A 21,733-nucleotide genomic window follows, 5' to 3' on the forward strand; every position below is an offset into this window, starting at 1 on the left:
CGTCTCCCCACCTAAGATATGAGATTCTGATTAGATATAAAAAGATATAAAAAAGATTGATAAAAAGGTCGTGGAGACTCATTGACGCAACTTACACGCGACGTCGTTTCTTCATGGAGCTCCCGTTCGCCTCCGAACTAGGAGCGGCGTTGTCCATCTGCTCTAGTGGTGCTTTGATTTGATACATCGCGCGGTGGACAGGACGTAGGTCTTCTTCTCTCAGATTAAGGACGCTTGACTGGCGTATTCCTAAGCAAGACGCTGATTATATACCCTTCTTTTCCCATGTAAAGGCGCGTGACGTAGATGGGAAAGCGTGTGTGACTAATCAAACGCGACGCTCGAACGAGCGAGTCGAGCGAGCAGATCCCACAATTTCCGTAGGATATCCTCCCTAGGACACATCACGCCGATCGCGTCGAGATCGAACTCCCCGGACCTCGTCACGGTCTCGGTGAACTCGTACGCGAAGAAGCGATCCCGATGAACGAAGTAGAGGTGTCCATCGGTATAGCGGTAGGCCGTGCGCACCGACGACGGTATACCCGGGAAAACGGTCTGCAGCGTGTGGTACCCGCGAGCCGTCATGTTACATTCGTTCATTTCCAGTACAGCGTAATCGTTGTATATGACGTAGGTGCGACCCGTGTGCGAGTTCAGCGCGGCGTTGATTACGGCGTTGGGCGGAAGCCCGAGATCCGTGATACGTCGTGGCCACGACGCGCGTAACTCGAGGGCGGGATAAGATACCATGTACACCCAGCCATCGGCGAACAACACCAGGTCCCCCTTGATCGTCTGATACGCCGCCGACAGGCGCGTGACGGTCTTTGGCAGGAACCTCACGTAATCCCTCAGGAAGAACGGTCTGTCGACGATCTTCCCACCCAGGCCGATCGACACGCGTACTGCCCTTGCGTGATGAACAAGCGCTTTCCTAGCACGAGCAGGGTGTCGATGTCGCGCTAGGTGCACGGATCGGGCGGTTCCGGCGATGCCGTCGTCGTAGTCGCAGGCGTCGTAGTCGTTTGTACGACCGTAGGCTCGGCAGGCACCACGGTCGACGGCTCGTCCTTCGCGGCGTCGTAGAGATTCCGCACGGCGAGAACGTCTTCCATACCGAGCACCACCGGCCAGTCCACGGCGGGTGAGTACGCGTACATGAGCGAGTTCTCGTCCGTGGTGTGCGATAGCCCCAACGAGTGACCGATCTCGTGAACGAGCGTTTGCAGCAGATGATGCGAATTCTGCGGATTGGGGGTCAGCGCGATGTGCTACGCCTCGCGGTGGTCTATGTGCACTTCCGACACGTCGTTCCGAGCCTCTGTGGGTAACGTCGCGTGAGCGAGCACCTTGCCCGGTCCATCGAGGTCATCGGGACAAACGGCGCCGCCGTACCTACGGTCCAGCATCGTGTGCCTACCCTCGCGGAACGCTATGATGATGTCAGGCTTGTTCGTGTCGCGCGAGAACGTCAGCGACGAGTTCGCGGCCCAGATAGCGAAGGCGGTCTCAGCTGTTCGCAGAGTAGTCCGATCCGCGAGTTAGAAGTTCCACGTGAGATTCAGCCTCGGTCACCGCAACGGCGCGACGCCGAGCCGATGACTCGGTGCGTCGCTCACCCCGCAGCGTGGTCTAGCCATATAACGAAGCGTCGCGTTGTTCAGTGTACCGTCGATCGCAAGGTGGTAGTACTCTTGAAACAGCGAAATCGCGTGACACAGCTCGTCGTTCGTTATCAGGGATCGATCCGCTGTGCTGTCGAGATAGCCGTAATGTCGAAGAAAATTTACGGCTCAGTCCCTGCTCTGGTACTCGTCGTACGCGGAAGCGAGCGGAAATGCGATAAGGAGGAACGCGACGACAGCGGAAAACGACATCGCGGCGATAAGACCCAGCGCGCGTACGCTTCGCGCGAGCATGGCGGTGCGACTGATGTCGCGCGGGGAGGCGATCGCGACGCGACGATCCGTCGCTCGCGAGGATGCTGCACTGAACCGATGACGCTCGGAGGACACCGGCGCGCGAGCGCGCCGATTTTGGCTACCCCTCGCACCCATGGGAGAAAATTCACAGGAAAATGCCTAAGAATACTAGTAAACCGCGCGTTTCCTGCAACACGCTCCATGCAATACACGACGAAGCGCATCATGCATCAGTGCAGAATATCGTTCGCGACAGAGTGCAACAAAAAAAACGATGGAGAACATCGTGGACGCAGCTGGTGGAGTGTCACCGCATCGGTGATGTTCACCGATACGGCCGAAATGTTGACGAGACGTATACATCACGTAGCGCGCAACATGACGCGCATCAACGCCGAGTTTGACGTGCATACTACAACGTACATGATGTAAGACATGTAAGTACTAAACTATTCTTCCAATCCTAGCGTATATTATTGTGTATTATGCGTCTTCTAGGGGTTTATTACGAACGTATCTTCTGGAGATGGCGGAGGTAATGAGGCAGCAAATGCTGTTCCTGGAGGCGGTGGATCGTGACGTCAACCTAAATATCGGGACTGACTACATGGTCGCCGATACACCACCTCCGGAGTAACTGCAACCGACCGCGCGCACGTTTCGCTAGAATAACGCTTACTTATCCGTAAATCTCTTTTCAGACAACCGTGAGCGAGAGAGGACCACACACATGTTTATATTATAAATAATTTATTATATAAAGTTTCATTTATTATACCTATAATATGTAATTCATAATATATGTAATATATGTAATATGTAACTCATAATATATGTAATATATGAGTACAAGCTTAGAAATATATGTATATGTATCACTAAACAGCGATTGTCTCTCTATTACGTATCGCGCGGTCGACGATCCTTCCGGCACCACCACACGTGCAACCTCAGCGCGTTCTCCAGCGCGCAGGTCCCGCTGTGCTCGCAGCAGCGATACGTCCCGGGATCGCAGCTCTCCAACTCGCTGAGACGACCGATGTCCGCGTAGTCCTCGTCGATGGATCTGACAGTCACGCGACGTTCGCCGACGAGGTCGCCCAGTATGTCCTCCAACCACTGCCTCTTCTCCGCGCCCTTGACGTAGACGAGCGCGTTCCCTCCTTTGCCGGATACTGCTCTACGGATTAGAGTGCTCGCGAGTCCGTAGCTCGCGGTACCGTCCGTCCAGCGTAGGCCGTGGTGGTTGGCCGTAAGCCAGTGGATCTGTGACTTCTCCTCCTTAATCAGGCGGCTCCATGGCACCGGTGCGCGGAAGACGTGATGCGCTAGCGCACGTTCCGCCGTACGCAGCACGGCCACTTCCTTCACCGCGAAACCGCCCTTGACGATGAAATCTTGTAGGTCGACGAATATCGGTTCGTCGGTCATAGTTACGACTATACGACTCGTCGAACCACGCTCGTAAGCGGATTGTACTCTACTACGCGATCGTGAAGTATGAGGCAGGAAGCCGTTGTCTCGGGCGGGACGTTACGCCTACAGTCGAACTCTATGCGTACGTCGACGGTGGCGCTCTTCACCGCCTCGTTCTGCCTAGAGCAGTCTATAACCACGAGCGGACCGCAGTGCAGGAACTTGCTCATCGTCAGCATCGCACCGTCATCATCCCAATCGAGCGCGTAGAACGCTCTGCAGAATCTGGTGTACATGTCGTACAGCACTGCGTACCGATTTTTCGTAAAGTCCAGATGCATGTCGTCGTAGGGGTAGAATTCCGAATTGAGAAACAGCTTTACGTTGGAGAGGTCGCATTCGTCAAACAGAGAGGCGTCCTTCGTCCTGACGTTCCTTCGGCCGGTCTGCAGCGCGAAGATGACGTAGCGCGGCTTTTCCAGCTGCGTAGTCGCTTTAACGGCCCAGGTGTGCGCGGTCGTGCTCTGCAGAAGTGGGAACTCGTACAGGTCCCACGAGTGAAACGCCATGCTGAGAAATCGCCCGTTCTCGAGGGTGCGCAGCAGCCGTAGTTTGTTGATCTCGTTCAGGTACACGTGTGGCATGCGCCACTGCACCTTGTGCAGATCTATCTTTGGCTCGTGTCGGTCGCTCGACAGCACGACGCAGTTGTTGTCGTTGCGCGCGCGAATCAGAACGAGTTCGTGTCGCGCGTTGATCACCACGCGTTTGTAGTCTTCGCAGAAGCCCAGCAGCATCCCGAGAGGGACGCAGAGGTTGAAATCACCCGGTCCCGACGTGTTGTTCACCACGCTCCATCCCGCGTTCTACAGGATGTTAGCGTGCGCGTGAGTCAGGGACGCGTAGTTCTTGAACGTGCTCGTGATGCCGACGTTTCGGCTCCTGTCTATCTCAACGCCGTTGAGCTCGTAACGAATCTCGTCGAACAGGAACGCCGCGCAGTTGTTCACCAGTCGCGCCTGGTCCGTGTGCGCCACTAAATCACCTCCCTCTCCAGCTGACGTCCCGACGATCGAGAACGTACCTTCGATGTACAGGCAGCTCTCGCAGGGCAACGTGTACAGATCCTGCTGTTGTATGGGAATCCTTATCTCGTCGCTGTACCTAAACGAGGTGTTTGCGTACGGGTTGTACGTGTGGGTCTCCTAGCCGACTATGCGCTCGTCGAAGACCGGTTCACCGGCGATGTCGAGCACGTCGGCCATCGTCGACGGCGTATCCCAACGAGCGGAGGAAGGCGACGTTCTCCGCGCTCAGCAGCGCGCCGTTAACGCTCGCACGCGCTTCCCCCTCGGGGCGGTCGCGCTTCCCCGTGGTACCTCTTCTTCCGTCCTCGTCACCACCCCGTATAACGAGCATAACACTCCGCTCTACGCAGCGCGCGACCGTCGCACGTGCAGGCGCACCGTTATCTCCTCGCCGCGGAAGTCGATCGGGCGACCGTTCTGATCGACGACGAGCACCGTTATGTCCGTGACGCTCCGCGCGACGAGCGGGAGGTAAATGATCTGGCCTGGTCTCTCGGACAGTTTATATCCCGGTGGCACGTTGGGTGAGAATTCGTGTATCGTGTGCGCCGGTCTGTCGTTGGTGTACACTCCCGCGGTGACGTTGCACTCCAGGCGAATGATGTTCACGCTTATGATGTTCACCGGTTCGTCGGAGGCGTACCACCTGTTGGGTCGAAGAACGCGCGGCGAGAAACCCAAGAGCGGGCCGATGGTGCCGGGTAGAGCGAAGTTCACCCTGTAGGCGTACTTTATCTCGCTTCGCATGGTGTTGTCGTTCGCGCATAGAGCGAGCTCTTCCTCCTCCGCGCTCTCCTCATCGTCGTACATGTCGTACGCGTCGAGGTAGTCACCGTCGTCGTCGCCACCGTCGAGGCCCTCCGCCACCGTCGCTCCGCGTCGACGGAGCAACGCGTTCCTCAGGAACCGGCTTATGGCACTGAGCTCATAGGATCCCTCTGGAATCGTTATCAGCGCGTCCTTCTCGCCGAAGTAGAATCTGTTGTTGGTGGCGTCGACGTTCGGTATCGAGTTGTAGGTCTCGAAGTCCGCGAGACCGAGCTCGTAGCGGCCGTCGCTCAGATCGATGGGTGGGAAGTAGCTCACCGTGAGGACGCTGCTTTTACCGGTCAGCGTAAGCGTCAGCGACATGGCGAAACGCTACCACTCGACGTTCCGGAGAAAACGCAGACACAACTGTCCACAGATCTGCTCGTCGTACGTCTAATAGCGGTGACGATTGTACGCTTTCGTCACGTCACCGCCCAGATAGCGCTCGAGCGCACGCGGCGGTCGCAGGTTACTGAAACCGTCGAAGTAGACGGCTCTGTCGCCCCTTTTGGCGTACGCCACCCAATGTGTCCCAGGACCCGCGGAGTCGTCGAGGTTCACGACGCCGCACTCGTTGCGACGAGCGCGCGCGGGTAAGGCGTCGCGCATGAACACCCCTCTGAAGAACGGCACGCGAAGGTGCGCGGCCTCCGCCGCGAGCTGCGCGCCCGTCGTCGTGCCCGATGGCAGTCCTAGCGTTGACGGGGACGTTTTTTTTTCCTAACGCGTCCGCCACTGCCGGACGCACCGCGCCCAAGCGCGTACGGCGCGAGATACAGGCCGCGCCCTTCCATCGCGCGATTGTGACGTTGCAGTTCCTCCAGCTGACGGCGCTTGGCCTTGTTGTCGTTCACCGCCTTTGCGACCGTGGCCGCGCCACCGATCAACGACCCGAGCGCGCCCAGGACAGGCAGGAGCGGCAAGAAGCCGCCGCGTTTCGCTATTGGAAGCCTCCTCGCTGGTCTCTTGGTCGCGGTCGTCGTACCCCTCTTCCTCCTCGTCCTCGTTCCACCAACCGTTCGCTTCCTTTTTGCGCCCATTCCGAGTTTCGTCTTGGCCTTCATGGCGACCCATACGGCCGTCGCGGCGACTCTCGCCGAGGCTCGAGTCGCCCGCCCAGACGCGATCGCGCAATCTGTCCGCGAGCACAAGGTCGGCCGCATGCTGATCGTCCGTTCGTCGGCTGCGCGAGTAGGCGATGTCGTGCTCGCGGCAGGCAGCGTCCAACGGATTGACGCCGTAATCGCCCCGCGCGAGTCACTTCGCGAGTCTCGTGCCGGGTCCACAGAACTGGTAGCCGGGAACGTGAAACTCGATCGGAAGGGCGTCTATGGCGCGATTGAGCAGACCCGCGCCGCGAGCGGCCAGACGCATTCGTCGCGCGCCGGAGCGGTCGTAGGCGCGTGCGGGGGCAGCCTCGCGTACGCGACTGATCGAACCGGTGGCGTAGATCAACCTATAAATAGCCGGGCGTCTCCGCGCGCGAGCGATCACGCGCGACATGCGCTACGTCAAGCAGCCCGCGCGGATACGAGTGTCGAACTTGTGCGACAGGATCGGGGGTGGAGAGAGGAGAGCGAGCAGGCACGGTTCCCTGCTACCGAATACCATACGCGCCCTGGTCTGCGGCCCGTCGGGATGCGGCAAGACGAACGTCGTAATCGGCCTGCTCGAGAGTCCGCACGGCGTGCGCTTCGAGAACGTGTACGTGTACTCGAAGTCGCTGGGTCAGCCGAAGTACCGCTACCTGGAGCGTCTACTGGGATCGATGGAGGAGATCGGGTACCACGCGTTCCCCGACAGCGGTGACGTCGTACCGCCGCACGAGGCCCCGCCGCACTCGATATTCGTTTTTGACGACGTCGCGTGCGACAGGCAGGACGCCATGAGGGAGCACTTCTCGATGGGCAGGCACTCGCTCGTCGACTGCTTCTACCTGTGTCAGACGTACGCCCGGATACCGAAACACCTGCTGCGCGACACGCGAATCTACTGATCCTATTTCGACAGAACGGTACTAATCTGAGGCACGTGTACAACGATCACGTGAACACCGACATGACCTTCGAGGAGTTCGTCGCGCTGTGCCGCGACTGTTGGCGCCGGCGGTACGGCTTTCTCGTGATAGACAAGGACAGCGTGCTTCGCAACGGTAGATACAGGCGTGGATTCAACGAGTATGCCGTGCCGTGGACGGGGACGGGGTAGTAGAGGGGGGCAGTCGTCGCGGGCATGTCGAGCGAGGCTGTCGCGCCCGCGCTGCAGGAGCACGAGGCGATCGCTGAGGAGATCGCGCGTGCGCGATTCGATTCGCAGGAAGCACCGGAGTCTGAGAACCGGCAGAATGGAGGACGAGCGTGCTCTTGAGAGCCACTTCAAGCCGATCGTCGAGCCGTTGAAACGGTTGGTCGAGCACTCCGTCGACGAGCCCGACGCCGTGAACGCGTCCCGCGTGAAGAGGAAGTTCGAGCACGAGGACACCGACGCCTCCTCATCCGCGATAGTTACGCTGCAAAAGCTAAAGATAGGTCGACACAGACTGATCGCCACGTCATCGCCACTGATTAGCTCGACGCCCGCGCTCGCGGTGCCCGAGACTCCGGTGCCGATGAGTCCGCTGGAACGATCCGTCGCCGAGGTCATGCAAACTGACGTGAGCAGGGACGCGCTGCTAGCCACACTCGGACCGCTAGGTCGGAGATACGTGGGCGCTCTGTTCACGAACAGCGACAGCGGCCCCACGAGCAAGACGAGCGCCATCGACAACGTGTACGGGGTGTACATCGGTGAGACCGGCACGATGCTCGGCAACAAGCGCTTCGACGTCGGCGCGGACGACTCCATATTCGTGGGCGGTACGCGGTACGAGGGTACGCCTGGTCTGTACGAGCTTATCTTCATACGAACCCCCGACGAGAGCGTGTACAACGTGCACGATACTACACTGTACCTCAGGATCCTTTTGGCAATGAACGAGCACAAGTAGAGACATCAGGAGCAAGGGCAGATCAAAGGTAACAAGAGACACAAGTACAGGACGATCATCACCCCGTTTATGGGCGTTTGCCCGACCGCGGGTCACGGGGGAGCCGGCATGGAACGTCCGCCACCCCCGGTCATGAGGGTAACCGACAACAAGATAGACTACGTGCACTGGGACGATCCGAATGAACTGGTGGATCGTCTCAGGCTCATCGAGGCGTCGCGCGGCGCGGGAAACGACTCGCACGAAGCCGAGTTCCTGTCTATAATCGAGGAGCTCCGAGAGGCAGGCGTCATTGCGCCCGTAGCGACGCATCGATGCCCGTGAACAAGTTCGGCGCCACCCTCGCGCGGAGCGGCGACTACGCTACGGGGTTTCGAACCAGTGACGCTCGCGGTTACGTGCGCAACAACGCTCTCTGCCTCGTCCCGGACGGCGACGAGTACGACGCAAAGAGGCGTCAAATACGGAACGTGGCAGTGCCGCGGGAGGAACATGACGCGGTGAACCGGTATCACGTAGACCAGCGGGTCGACTCGTTGTCCGAGGCCCAGCGCAAGGACTACCGCGACCTTCGCGAGGCGGTCGTCGCGCTGCGAGCGGACGTCGAGGGTGCGTCCGTGTTGCTCTCCGCTAGGATGGACGTGCTGGGAAGCAGGATCGGGGCTCTGGAGACGCGCACCGCCACGACGGACGCGCACCGAGACGAGACGAACGGCCGGATCGCCGAGTTGGTCGCAGCCGTCGAGGAAACGAGGAAGCTGATCGTCGCTCAGAAGGAGAGATTCACCGCGTCGTTGTCGCGGCTGCAGTCCGATACGACCTCCCTGAGGACGCATTTGGAGTCGCACCACACGAGGCTGTACTACCTTGCGGATAACGTGGCGAAGGCGCGAACGGACGCTAGATCAAACACGATCTGATTGGACAAGGTCACGACGACCGTGTAGTCGTGCGAGAAACGGGCCACCAATATCGAGGCAGAGATGTCGAAGGTGAGGGACGAGCTGAGCGGACTCTCGAGCACCGTCAGCTCTCTCGTGAGATACAACGAGGCTGCGCAGCAGCCCGCGGGCAACGTCTATAACGTACCCGTATAATAGCCGCGACGCAACTCGAACGTCGCGGGCTTTATCGCGCGATACGAGGAGAATCGAGGGACCGGCGCATCGTTGGAACAGCGAATCGTACGGACGCAACGAGGATCGTCGGAGTGTCCGTACTGAGGACCCTCTCGCCGCGTCGCGATGAGGACCAAGTCGCGCGGTAACGTCAGTTCGGAAAGGTTACAGCTGACTCGCGAATTACACGCACCAGCGAGAAGAAACTTTCCTCGCCGTCGCGTTATCGTACGCGGGTACGACGACCTGTGGCAGGCGGATGTGGTCGACGTGCAGTCGTACGCGCGTCAAAACAGAGGCTACCGCTACATAAATCAAATTCATTAACGTTCGTATAACGTAACATGCTTTTTGACTTTTCACGGGTTCGGCAATTACGAATTTCGTAAATGCGTCCACAATTACTAGCAGAAATTTATTCTGTCGTTTACTCGTCTCAAAAGAGCCGACATGATCCATGTGTATCGTATGAAATGGTATCGGCACCTTCTCGATTACGTTCAATTTACACTGCTTTTTCCCAGCCGTGTTCTTGTAATATGCGCAATTTAAACAAGCGTTTATATACTTTAATACAAAACGTCTCATACCTGCGAACCAATAATTGCGCTTGATACGCTCCAGCGTTTTCTCCAAACTCAAATAACCTGCATCATCGTGACATAGCCTGCAGATCTGGAACCGCGCATCCTGCGGCATTACCCATCTACTCGTCTAATGGTCCAAACGTTTATATACCTTACCGTCCTTGATTAAATATTCGTCAAAATAATGTTTCGTTTCATGTGTCGGTTGATTGCGTAAAACTATCGTGCGAATTCGTGACAGCTGCTCGTCTTGTAATTGAGTCGCCAGAATCCAATCACCTTCCGTAATGTCCACTCCCGCCACTTCTAGTTCTACCGGCACAGGATTGCGACTAAGCGCATCTGCATGCGCCATTTTAGATCCGGCGCGATACTCGATATCAAACGTATAGTCCTGTATCTCCAGCCACCACCGGGCAACGCGCGGGAGCAGATCTCGTTTAGTGAAAGTCGTACGTAAAGCGTTGCAATCGGTTACAACCTTGAATTTTAGTCCGAGTAGGTATACTCTAAAGTGACGCAGCGCCAAGACAACTGCCATTGTCTCCAACTCATAGGAGTGATAGCAGCGTTGGTCTGCGGTTGTTTGCTTACTGTAATACGCTATAGCAGTCATGTGACCATCAATTTGCTGCAACAGTACAGCTCCCACACCGACTGCGCTCGCATCCGTATGAACTTCGGTAACTCGATTTGGATCAAATATCGCCAGTACCGGTCGCGTCGTAAGAATAATTTTGAGCATGCCAAATGCTTCCTGCTGCTCTTTATTCCATACCCAAGGCTCGTTTTCCTTAGTCAGTCTTGTCAATGGCTCGGCTATCGTTGCGAAGTCCTTGACGAATCTTCGGAAGTAACCAGCCAGCCCTAGGAATTGGCGTACTTGCTTCACAGATCGTGGAGCCTCTATATGCAATACCGCATTGATCTTATTCTTTCCAGGTCTGACTCCCTGCTCACTAATCTCTCTACCTAAATAATCTATTGTCTCAACAAAGAATTAACATTTTTGCAATTTAAGGGTTAAATGATATTCTCGAAATACTTCGAGTATCTGTCGTAGTAGGATCATTCCTTCTTCTATCGTCTTAAACGGAATAATTACATCGTCTAAATATGGGAACGCCACAGAGTTTCTTAATTTTCCCAACAATTTGTCCATAAGTTATTGAAACAGGGCCGGCCCGTTGGTCAACCCGAATGGCATACGTAAAAATTCGTAGTGACCCTCTGTGGTCACGAACGCCGTTTTCTCAATGGAACCGACCGCTACTGGTATTTGATAATAGTCAGATGTTAATTCGAGTCCTATGAAATACTTGTTACCGCCTAGGTTATCTATCTGTTCTTCAATTAACGGCATCGGATATTTGTTCTTAACTGTGATCGCATTTAGCTTCCGGAAATCTACGCACATACGATACTCGCCGTTCTTTTTCTTTACGAGCAAGATGGGACTAGCGTATGGCGAACTCGACTCTCGAATAATATCGTTTTCTAACAATTCCTGAATAATATTTCGCAGTATCTGCTTCTCTGACACGGCTAAACGATACGGACGGTAAACTATTGGCACGTCAGATGTGCACTGTATACTCAACGCGACAGCGTCGGTTTTGCCTAAATCTTTCATAGTAAATGAAATACAATCACGATATTCCTCAAGCAACTTCATACACTTTTGCTTTGCGTCCTCATCGACGTTACCTATGTGCATTGCTCCCGTCGTTAGTACATCAACACAATTAACCTCGAATGTACGTTCTAGTTTCTCGTCAATCGTAGCTACTTGCTTCAACAGCAATTCGTTTTTCTTTTTAATAACCACAACGTGTTCCTGTTCTAGAAAATCTCGTCCAATAACCACGTCATAAATAAGAAGATCGTCCGGCACCACAACAGTTTTAACGCACGCGACTGCTTCCATAATTCTAATTTCGCACGACGTAGTCTTGTTACTGGCCACCGTTTGCCCGGCAAATCCTTTCAATACCAACTCTACCGTTGTATGCACATTCATATTGTATTTATTAACAACTGACACTCGCAGCAAGGTGCAAGCGCTTCCTGTGTCTATTAACCCTTTTACCTTATGTCCGTTAACATGCACCGTGACTATGTACATGCACGTCGTACGATTCGATTTCTCGACTGTGTTCACGTCTATCTTAAATGGGCACTTATCACTACAATGTCCTAACCGCTTACATTTATCGCACTCTACGCGCGGCTTCCGACATTTTCTAGCAATATGGCCCGCCTTACCGCAATTAAAACACTCTATTTGTGCGTGTTTAGCTTTTGCGTCACTAACCTCACTAGCCCACGTCGTGTTTTCCTCGCTTACGGTCTGCGATGTTTCCCGACGCGAGGAACTCGAAGCCCGCTCACGTTTGTGATCCGTCGTAACTTTACTTTTCGCGCTTTTTGACACCACGTTATCCAATTCCGTCATAAATGCATATAAAGCGTTCGCGTCTGCATGCTGTGCAGCACACACCGTTCTCGCAACAATTGGATCCGTAATCCCGCCGATTACCGCGTCAATAAGATATTTATCGGGTAATCGAACATTTAACTTACGTAACTTGTTCAATTTCTGGAAACAATAATCTCCCAGCGCTTGACCTGGTACGCTTCCATACAGTGCCGCCTCTCTTAGTAATTTAGCAAAAGGAATGGACTTACGAAAATGCTGTAGTAACAACTCTTTTGTTTCCGTCCACGAAATGGCTACGTTTTGACGAGTATCATACCATTGCCGTGCGTGACCTTTCAAACGACTAGGAATCAAACGCATAATCGTACGTTTATTCCAGCCGTACTGCTCAGCCAATTCGTCCACATGCTCGATCCACCTCTCAAGTACCAGGTCATCCTTCGATGGATCAAACAACGGTATCATTTGTTCGTCACCTTTCTGCACGCATGAATTTCTCATGTGCGATCGTCGATCCAAACTCTCCACCATGCGTTCCAATCGCTCGAAACGCTCATCTCTTCGTTCTCTCTCATCGTTCGCTGTCGACGACGAAGAACATCGTCGCCTCTTCCTCGTCGCCTCGCCGTGATGCGATCTGCTACGCGATCGATGGCGATCCATGCTCGTACGTACACGTCGTAGGTTAGCCGACCAACAAGGCACGTATAGCAAATCCCTTCTTCTGATATGTAAAATAATTCGATCTTACGGTTGTCTACAGGTACGAAATACAACGTCGTGATATTCGTTTACTACTTATATTTGATTCTTTATAATGACGCAACAATATACGTCCTTTGTCAGACTGTCGACTCGAACGGTTACACCTCAATCGTCGTCTCGCAGACGAGCGCGTCTTCGTGTGTTCGTTGTTTTATGCGCGCGCCTCGCGGCGCGCCCCTGGTACGTCGCCACCTCACGTGATGGCGTTGATTTTCGATACCGCGGCGGCAGCGGCTAGATATATAGACTTATTTTCCTACATTAAGATATCGCGAATTCGCCTGCGCTGTCTTTTTTCAGAATCGTTTCTAGTTGTTTCGTTTGTAGTTGAACTTTTCAAAGTTATTAACGTTTGTTTAAATAAAAAATAGCTAACTTTGCCATTTGTTAAGATATCGCGAATCCGCCTGCGCTGTCTTTTTCAGAATCGTTTCTAGTTGTTTCGATTGTAGTTGAACATTTAAAAGTTATTAACATTTGTTTAAATAAAAAATTTGCTAACTTTGCTATTTGTTAAATATCTCGGTTCAACTACAAACGAAACGAAACAACTGCAAACGATAGAAGACTGCACAAGCAGATTCGAGATATCTCAAAATTTTTAAAATTTACAAAAAGCAATGAGATCATTAAAAAAATCTTATAAAGGTGAAAAAAGGACGCCAAGAACATAAAAAATCTCACCTTGTATGCAACAAAAAGTTTAAAATGCTATTTATAAAAATCAAAACTAAATATGAAATCAATAGTTAACTAGCCAAGTACCTCGAAGCAATTCAGTTTGAGTATTTTATCCAAATGTTTTCCATGCATACTCTCTTATCACATGACGACATTGAAGTACTTGGCGTGCCCGGGTTGCATCAAAACATGTTGTCCTACCTATAATCTGTACTTTACATGTAAATTATGTGTTTCGACTAAGTAATGAAAAGAGATATTTATAATCACTTTCTTAGTCTGCAAAACTGTAAATGCGTTAATTTTATTTCTAACTACCAAGCTTTTTGAATCATTATTGAAAATTAAGATACAAAATACAGTACAAATCAAGATGCTATACAAATTTATAAGAATTTTAAAAGATATTTAGAAGAAGACATGACCACTGCAACACGAGCCAAGTACTTCAATGTCGTCATGTGATAAGAGAGTATGCATCGAAACCATTTGGATAAAATACTCAAACTGAATTGCTTCGAGGTACTTGGCTAGTTAACTATTGATTTCATATTTAGTTTTGATTTTTATAAATAGCATTTTAAACTTTTTGTTGCGTACATTACAATATCTCAAGACTGACTGCATCAATCTTGATCAAATTGGTCGCAATCGAAAGCTTGCACCCATATTATACAATAAAAGTGCCGTTAGATTTTTGATAACGGCTTTAGTTCCTGAAATATTTTAATAATAAGTTTATGTGACCTGTCAAATGATATGAATTCCAGATAAGCTATACGGTAGCGCTCGACGTCTATGCACTGAACTTGGTAACGCTCGATGTTTATGCAGTGATTCTCATTGTTCGGAGCCTTATTTTTTTATTTTTATGTACTTGGTGTCGCGACGCTACCGCGTCGCTTGATTGTCGTATGTACTTATTGTGCCATATTATTGTATAAATATTCGTATCGTGTCATTCGTATTATAACAAACATGTATCTCGCGTCAACATGATAAGTTTTGATGTTACTGTGAGTACGGCACGAGCCGTAGTTACTGTGAGCGCCGCTGGGCGGCGACGCTGCTTATCTCGTACTCGCGCGTAAAGTATCTCACGGGTACTATATAAGTAGCGACGGCGAGTGCCGTGCATGGGCCATATATCGTTAAATGTATATATATTTCATACAGTCTTATTTATTGCGATTCTGTGTCATTGATTATATCTCTGGCATAAAAGGTTACACAGTTTACACGATTCTCCCATCTTCTCACCACTTTCTACAGTATATGGGCCAAAGCACAAACATGGCATAGCGATCTACGACAGTCGTAGTCGTAGACGTAAGTAACGCACAAGCTTTGACGTATTATTCCTGTGTCGTATAAAATATACTTAGCTTCTTAACCGAAAGTAAGTACATTGATATTTTCTAAATAAATTAAGAATAATTCTATTTAATAAAACAAAGTTAATTGTTTAATTGATAAAAGTAAATGAGATTTTTATTACATTTATTCTGAATGATCTGTTTTTGTGCCTATCTATTTGGGTAAATGATAATCGATGATCATTTTAGGTTAGCTGCAATTTTTCTTTATATGACTGTTTAAAAGATCGTTTTATGTTTAACACAAGCTTTGACAAGTATTCTGTTGTCATATAAAATACTTAAGCTTCTTAATCAAAGGTAAGTAAATATGATAATTGATATGATTTTTGTTTTTATTTATTTGATTCAATGATAATCAATGGTCATTTTAGCGAACAATAATTTCAATTTGTCGTGAAAATAAAATAGTAATAGTAATTTTACAATTAATAATAAAAATTTGTTGAAATGTATTGGATAACAATGATGCGGTTTTATGTTCACAGAAATAAGAGAAAATAAGATGAAAAATGCAAATGAGTTTTTAGTATACGTACTTCATTGGTTATGTATATATATTGTGCTTGTGCCTAAAAAACAACAAATAAGATGGTTGCATAGACCAGTGCTCGGAATTAGTTGCACATTTCGGCCCGATTTCAGAGACGACGCCTACTATCCTCTCCTGCCACCTCGGGGCTGAGCGGCCGGGCTGCCGCGACGAGCCGGCCGCGCGCTTGACGCTGTTTCTCAGGAGCGTCTCTATATAAAAAGTATGCTATGTCGTACCTTCCGTCAAATTGTCATTGAAATATAAATAATGTGTATTTTTATAAATAATTAAATGCTCAATTTTCTATCATTAATGTATTATTTTAATTACATATATATAATTATAAATATATATATTTATTATAATAATATATAATATACTTACTTTTGATATTTATTTTTTTATACTTAATATAATTAATTTTGATAATAGCTTTCCGCATCACCCGTGAGGTACTATTGTTGATGCGTTTGTTTAAAGTGGTTTCCCCAGTAGGCCTATTCCACTAAGAGATGAAAATGATAATATGTGGCTTGGCAGGAAAGCAAGATATAAAATCATGTAAAGTTGAAAGATGAAGCGGAAGAAACAATTTAAAAATTTTAATTTGACCTTCTAGGTCGCTTACATGAAGCTACTAGGGAGGATACATCCACAGAGAGTTTAGAAGAATTATTTAGCATCAGCGAGGACAATGATGTATCGCTCAAGGAAGAACGCTTTTCCGTTTTTGTTAATTTCATTCTAGAAAAAGAGCATTCGCATAAATATGTGGATCCGAACATGGAGAAAATTCGAAGACCGAAATTTCGAAGACGTGGATAACGTGATACATTTAAAGTTTGAAAAATTCGACCCCATTTTCTGGACGTGCCTTTAAAAAAAGATCACTTTGCAAATCGCAAAGTTCTTCCTGAAAATCTAAGCTTTGCTCTTGAATTTGGACAATGCGTGGGTTCTCGAAAAGTATTAAATCTTTTCTTAGCGTTTCAAAATCACGGAAACACGTATCAAATTGATTTATTAAAGAATCAATTATAGCGAAATGTTTTTCAAACTTACAATTTGATCCGTGTTCTTCAAAGAGAATCTGGCAAGAAGGAAAAAAATGAAAAATATTATTTTCTAATTGATTTTTAAATAATACTAACTTTTTGCGAAAAGAATCGACATGACAAACTAATTGCGAAATGATTTGATTGGTCTTTTGCAGCTTTAAATTTAAAATATTTAAATGATTTGTCATGTCAGTTATTAAAGCAAGCTCGCAAAGTGAGTCTACATCTGTGAAGAAAAATTAAAATTCCTCAAATTTTGCAGGTAATTCGTCTTGCAAGAAAAGGAAGATCTCTTTTCTTATTGCAAAGAACTTTTCTAAACACTTTCCTGCACTGAGCCACCGAACTTCACAATACAGAGGCACATCTGTGTAAATTGCGTTATGCTCCTCCAGAAAGAGTTGAAACTTTCGATGAGAAAGGAATTTTAGACCGCCTTTAATAGTATTAATAATTTTTGTGACAGTTTGCATAGAGGTACACAGTTTCACAACTTTCCCACATAACGCTTCTTGATGAATAATACAATGAATGACTGGGAACTTTAAATCTCGCTGCTTAATTTGACCGAAGAACCCGTTTTTTGAACCTAACATTGCCTTTGCGCCATCAGTTACGATAGCGGAACATTTTAAAAAATCACTATCAAATTTTTGAAGTGTTTGGTTAACAGCTTCGAAGATATCAATACCTTTCGTTGTGCCATGTAGTGGGACAAAATCTAAAAGCTCCTTGACATATAAAAAATCGGTTTGCACGATTCGAGCAAAAATACTCAATTGACTCACATGCCGATTATCGGTGCTTTCATCAAGACATAATGAAAAAAAAGAACAAGATCCTAATAAAGATTTTAATTTGTTTTGTAGGGAAGAAGTAATATCATCTATTCGCGATTTAACAGTTTTATCACTTAATGGAATGCTAGCAGCTTCTTCAAGAGTCAAAGAATTTCCAAACGACTCCACTGCTGTGATGATGCATTTCTTTATAAATTTTCCATCGCAAAACGGCTTGGAATTTTTCGCGAGAAGATTTGAAATAGCGTACGATACTGTAAGAGCTTTTACCGAAGGTGTAGCATTATCGATATGAGAATTCGAACTACACCTTCTTGATAAACTAATTTTAAACCTTCGATTAGATTAGATTTCTCCTGATCCACATATTTTGAGTACTCATTAAGATGTTTAATTTTTAAATGTCTCTCAAGGACAAATTTTTTAACAATGGAGGGTTGATAACCACACAGAAGACAGGTGGTTTTATTGTAAATAGATGCAAAAAAAATTTCTTCCCATACCTTATCAAAAGATTGCACGTATCTTCGCTCCATTTGGTCCATTGGTCGATTAATAAGCAATGTCACACTAGTGTATCTCTATCACTATCGCTCTTATGCAAATAGCACCTTTTTCCGTAACGTGGATCTTTAAAGCTCGAACTCTTACCATGCCCGTTTCGCTGGTGAGATACCGTTGAGAAACAACAGAAGCGATAAAACAATTGCATATCGCACTGTAGGAATACGTGCCTGAGGCGCGAAATTAAAAGACCCATATTACAAGACCGAAAATGTTACTTGATAATAGCGATAATGCTACGTGTAATAGCATAAAGATACTACTGCTTATTATATTTCGTCATCATCTTCATTATCTTTTAGTAATTACATGGTACAACAACGGGTATTGATCTTCTTCGAAGCTGTTACTTAACTCTCCAAAAATTTGATACTGATTTTTCAAAATGTTCGACTATCGTAACTGATGGCGCAAACGCAATGCTAGGTTCAAAAAACGGATTTTTCGATCAAATAAACCAGCGTGATTTAAAGTTTCCTGTCATTCATTGCATTATTCATCAAGAAGCGTTATGTGAGAAAGTTGTGAAACTATGCACCGCAATGCAAACGGTCACACAAAAATTATTAACATTATTAAATATTATTAATATTAATATAATATTATTATTAAAATTGCAAGATTCTCTTTGAAGAACACGGCACAAATTGTAATTTTGAAAAACATTTCGATATAATTGATTTTAATAAATCAATTTGATACGCGTTTCCGTGATTTTGAAACGCTAAGAAAAGATTCAATACTTTTTAAAACCTCACTTATTGTTCAAATTCAGGAGCAAAGCGTAGAATTTCAGAAAAAACTTTACGATTTGCAAAGTGATCTTTTTGTAAAGGCACGTCTAGAAAAGGGAGTCCAATTTTTCACACTTTTAGATGAATCGTATTATCCATATCTTCTGATTTCTCTTTCGACTTTATATGATATCTTACGATTTTACTTTCCTGCCAAGACACATATTTATCATTTTCATCTCTTAGTGAAAGAGGCCTATTGGGAAACTTAAAAAATATGCATCACCAATACCTCACGGGTGATGTGGAAAGTTATTGTCAAAATCAATTATATTACATATTATATCAAAAATGTATATAATAATAAAACATATATATTTATAATAATATACATTATTATAATAATATATATTATTATAATATATTAATAATAGAAAATTGAGCGTTTAATTATTTATAAAAATACAAATTGTTTATATTTCAATGACAATTTGACGGAAGGTACGACATAGAATACTTTTTATATAGAGACGCTCCTGAGAAACATCGTCAGGCGCGCGGTCGGCTTGCCGCGACAGCCTGGCCGCTCAGCCCCGAGGGGGCAGAAGGGGATAGTAGGCGTCGCCTCTGAAATCGGGCCGAAATGTGCAACTAATTCCAAGCACTGGCATAGACGATGGCATGTTAGACCAATTAATCAAAGAAGAGCTCAATATGGGGATTATGAAAATGTATTTCAAGAACTGAAAAATGATAGAACAATGTTTTACCGTTATGTTAGAATGACATTTGAAAACTTTATGCAGCTTCTTGAATTAACAACACCATATTTAATAAAAAGAGTGTACGTACTCTTGTTCCAGAACATAGACTCATAATAACACTTAGGTAATAATTTTACACTATATAATATTTATGAATATTTTAAATTATTAATATTTTACAATATTTGATATTGTAATTATTACTTTTGTTTTATTAGATAATAATTTGTATTTGTACAATATAAATTTAATACATTATTGTTTGTAGATACCTTGCCACGGGTGATTCGCCATTATCCATAGCAGTAGCATTTCGAGTTGGAGAATCCACTGTCAGAAACATAATAAAGAAAGTTAGTTTAATTTTGATAAAAGTATTACAACCAATATATATTGCTCCTCCTATTGAAGAAGATTGGAAGAAATGTGCAGATGGTTATTGGAAGAGGTGGAATCTCTCTAATTGTGTTGGATCGTTTGACGGAAAACACATAAGACTACAGTGTCCTCCAAATTCGGGAACTTTATTTTATAATTATAAAAAGTATTATAGCATCGTTTTAATGGCTGTGGCAGATCATTTATACAGATTTACTTTGGTTGATGTAGGAGCCTATGGAGGTAAGTCCTATAAAAATATAATTTGTACACTTTAACAGTGAAATATATTTAAAACAGTATGTATCTAATTTATTGTAGGAAACAGCGATGGAGGAATTTTTAATGATTCTCAAATAGGAATAAATCTAAATAATGAACAATTAAATCTACCAAAAGCAACTATTAATCTTCCTGGTATCAATTTAAAGACATTTGGATATTTCGTTGCTGATGACGCCTTTAGACTCACAAATAGAATAATGGAACCATATTCTGGTAAGAATTTGAGCGACAACCAGAAAATTTGTAACTACAGATTGTCTAGAGCACGTAGAACTGTTGAGAGTGCGTTCGGAATTCTTGCCAATAAATGGAGAATATTGCATACGGCCATTTGCATGCTACTAGAAACTGCGAACATAATTGCTACAGCTGCGGTTTGTTTGCACAATTATGTGCTAAAAGAAGAACAACAAAGTGGACATAAATGTTATAGTAAAGAAACAATTGCAGAAAGTAATACAAATTAGGTACAAAATTATAATTTAGTAATTAGAAAAATATATGGCTCAACTTTAGTATACCACCCCCTTCCGATTTTGATGAAATTTTACAGGTATGTAGTACTAAGTGAATGTTGTCGAAATCAAAAGTACGGAGTTGCGGAAATGTCTAGTTTCCGAGAAATTTAAATTTGAAGTATTCGGCTTAATGAACGTTTTTAAATATTTTGATATAGAAAAATAAGGTAAAAATATTAGCGTAGCCACCTCCGACCATCTTGACATATATTATAGAAGACATCCTCTTTGTGACCTTCAAAAGATTTCAGTCGTCGTTTGTCGACAACATTCAGTTAGTACAACATACCTGTAGAATTTCATCAAAATCGAAGAAGGGTAGTATACTAAAGTCTTACCGGCTCGTGTCCTTGTCAAGGTCAAGGTCATCGGAAATGGCTACGCTACTGTGTTTACCAAAAATAATTAGAATTCAAAAATACTTTGGTGGAATATTTTATTTTGTTAATATTGGGTTGGCCAAAAAGTAATTGCGTTTTTTTTTATATAAATAAAAGGCGAATTTTTCATGGGAAACAAAAACTTTATTAAACAATATATTGTCCATTTTGTTTAATTATCTTTTGCCATTTTTCAGGCAACTTCATGATTCTGCGCTCAACAAAGTTCTTATCTTTTTCAGCAAAAAATAATTCCAAGAACGATTTGATATCCTCATCAGCAGTAAAGGTTTTACCATTCAAGGCGTTTTGCAAAGAACGAAACAAATGGTAATCTGATGGTGCCAGGTCTGGCGAATATGGTGGATGTGGTAACATCATGGTAACACATCCCATCCAAGCTGCAACAATTTTTGACGAGTGACCAAACTTGTACGTGGTCTAGCGTTATCATGGTGAAACGCAACACCTTTGCGATTCACCAATTCTCGACGTTTCTGTTTGATGGCATCATTTAATTTATCC

General features: G+C 46.5%; 4 protein-coding genes across 4 annotated transcripts; 1 reads left to right on the top strand and 3 right to left on the bottom strand.

The window, feature by feature from the left end:
• Window positions 1–324: 324 nt before the first annotated feature.
• LOC113562137 (neutrophil collagenase-like) lies at window positions 325–1,412 on the bottom strand. Its single transcript, XM_026970491.1, has 3 exons — window positions 1,302–1,412; window positions 976–1,247; window positions 325–913 (listed from the first exon to the last, which is right to left on the bottom strand). The coding sequence occupies exons 1-3, from the start codon at window positions 1,410–1,412 to the stop codon at window positions 325–327; spliced, it is 972 nt and encodes a 323-aa protein (XP_026826292.1).
• A 1,952-nt stretch (window positions 1,413–3,364) lies between these two features.
• Window positions 3,365–4,138, bottom strand: LOC105280906. The gene has a single exon (XM_011341772.2). The coding sequence runs from the start codon at window positions 4,136–4,138 to the stop codon at window positions 3,365–3,367; it is 774 nt and encodes a 257-aa protein (XP_011340074.2).
• Window positions 4,139–12,093: 7,955 nt separating this feature from the next.
• LOC113562138 lies at window positions 12,094–12,773 on the bottom strand. The gene is made up of 2 exons (XM_026970492.1): window positions 12,150–12,773; window positions 12,094–12,097 (listed from the first exon to the last, which is right to left on the bottom strand). The coding sequence occupies exons 1-2, from the start codon at window positions 12,728–12,730 to the stop codon at window positions 12,094–12,096; spliced, it is 585 nt and encodes a 194-aa protein (XP_026826293.1). The 5' UTR covers window positions 12,731–12,773.
• Window positions 12,774–12,775: 2 nt separating this feature from the next.
• LOC105280907 (protein ALP1-like) lies at window positions 12,776–20,777 on the top strand. Its single transcript, XM_026970493.1, has 5 exons — window positions 12,776–12,828; window positions 15,042–15,145; window positions 19,747–19,771; window positions 19,916–20,268; window positions 20,347–20,777. The coding sequence occupies exons 1-5, from the start codon at window positions 12,776–12,778 to the stop codon at window positions 20,775–20,777; spliced, it is 966 nt and encodes a 321-aa protein (XP_026826294.1).
• The last annotated feature ends 956 nt before the right edge of the window (window positions 20,778–21,733 follow it).

Source organism: Ooceraea biroi, chromosome 6 (assembly GCF_003672135.1).
Source record: "Ooceraea biroi isolate clonal line C1 chromosome 6, Obir_v5.4, whole genome shotgun sequence".
Lineage (NCBI taxonomy): Eukaryota > Metazoa > Arthropoda > Insecta > Hymenoptera > Formicidae > Ooceraea > Ooceraea biroi.

Coding starts and splice junctions, on each gene's coding strand:
- LOC113562137 (XM_026970491.1), bottom strand. CDS start 1,412: ATGCTGGACCGTAGGTACGGCGGCGCCGTTTGTCCCGATGACCTCGAT. Junction 1,248..1,301: donor CTCGGAACGACGTGTCGGAA/GTGCACATAGAC, acceptor CCCAATCCGCAG/AATTCGCATCATCTGCTGCA. Junction 914..975: donor TCGCCGGAACCGCCCGATCC/GTGCACCTAGCG, acceptor TCATCACGCAAG/GGCAGTACGCGTGTCGATCG.
- LOC105280906 (XM_011341772.2), bottom strand. CDS start 4,138: ATGCTGCTGGGCTTCTGCGAAGACTACAAACGCGTGGTGATCAACGCG.
- LOC113562138 (XM_026970492.1), bottom strand. CDS start 12,730: ATGCGTTTGATTCCTAGTCGTTTGAAAGGTCACGCACGGCAATGGTAT.
- LOC105280907 (XM_026970493.1), top strand. CDS start 12,776: ATGCTCGATCCACCTCTCAAGTACCAGGTCATCCTTCGATGGATCAAA. Junction 12,829..15,041: donor CTTCGATGGATCAAACAACG/GTATCATTTGTT, acceptor CTGGCATAAAAG/GTTACACAGTTTACACGATT. Junction 19,772..19,915: donor AGACTCATAATAACACTTAG/GTAATAATTTTA, acceptor TATTGTTTGTAG/ATACCTTGCCACGGGTGATT.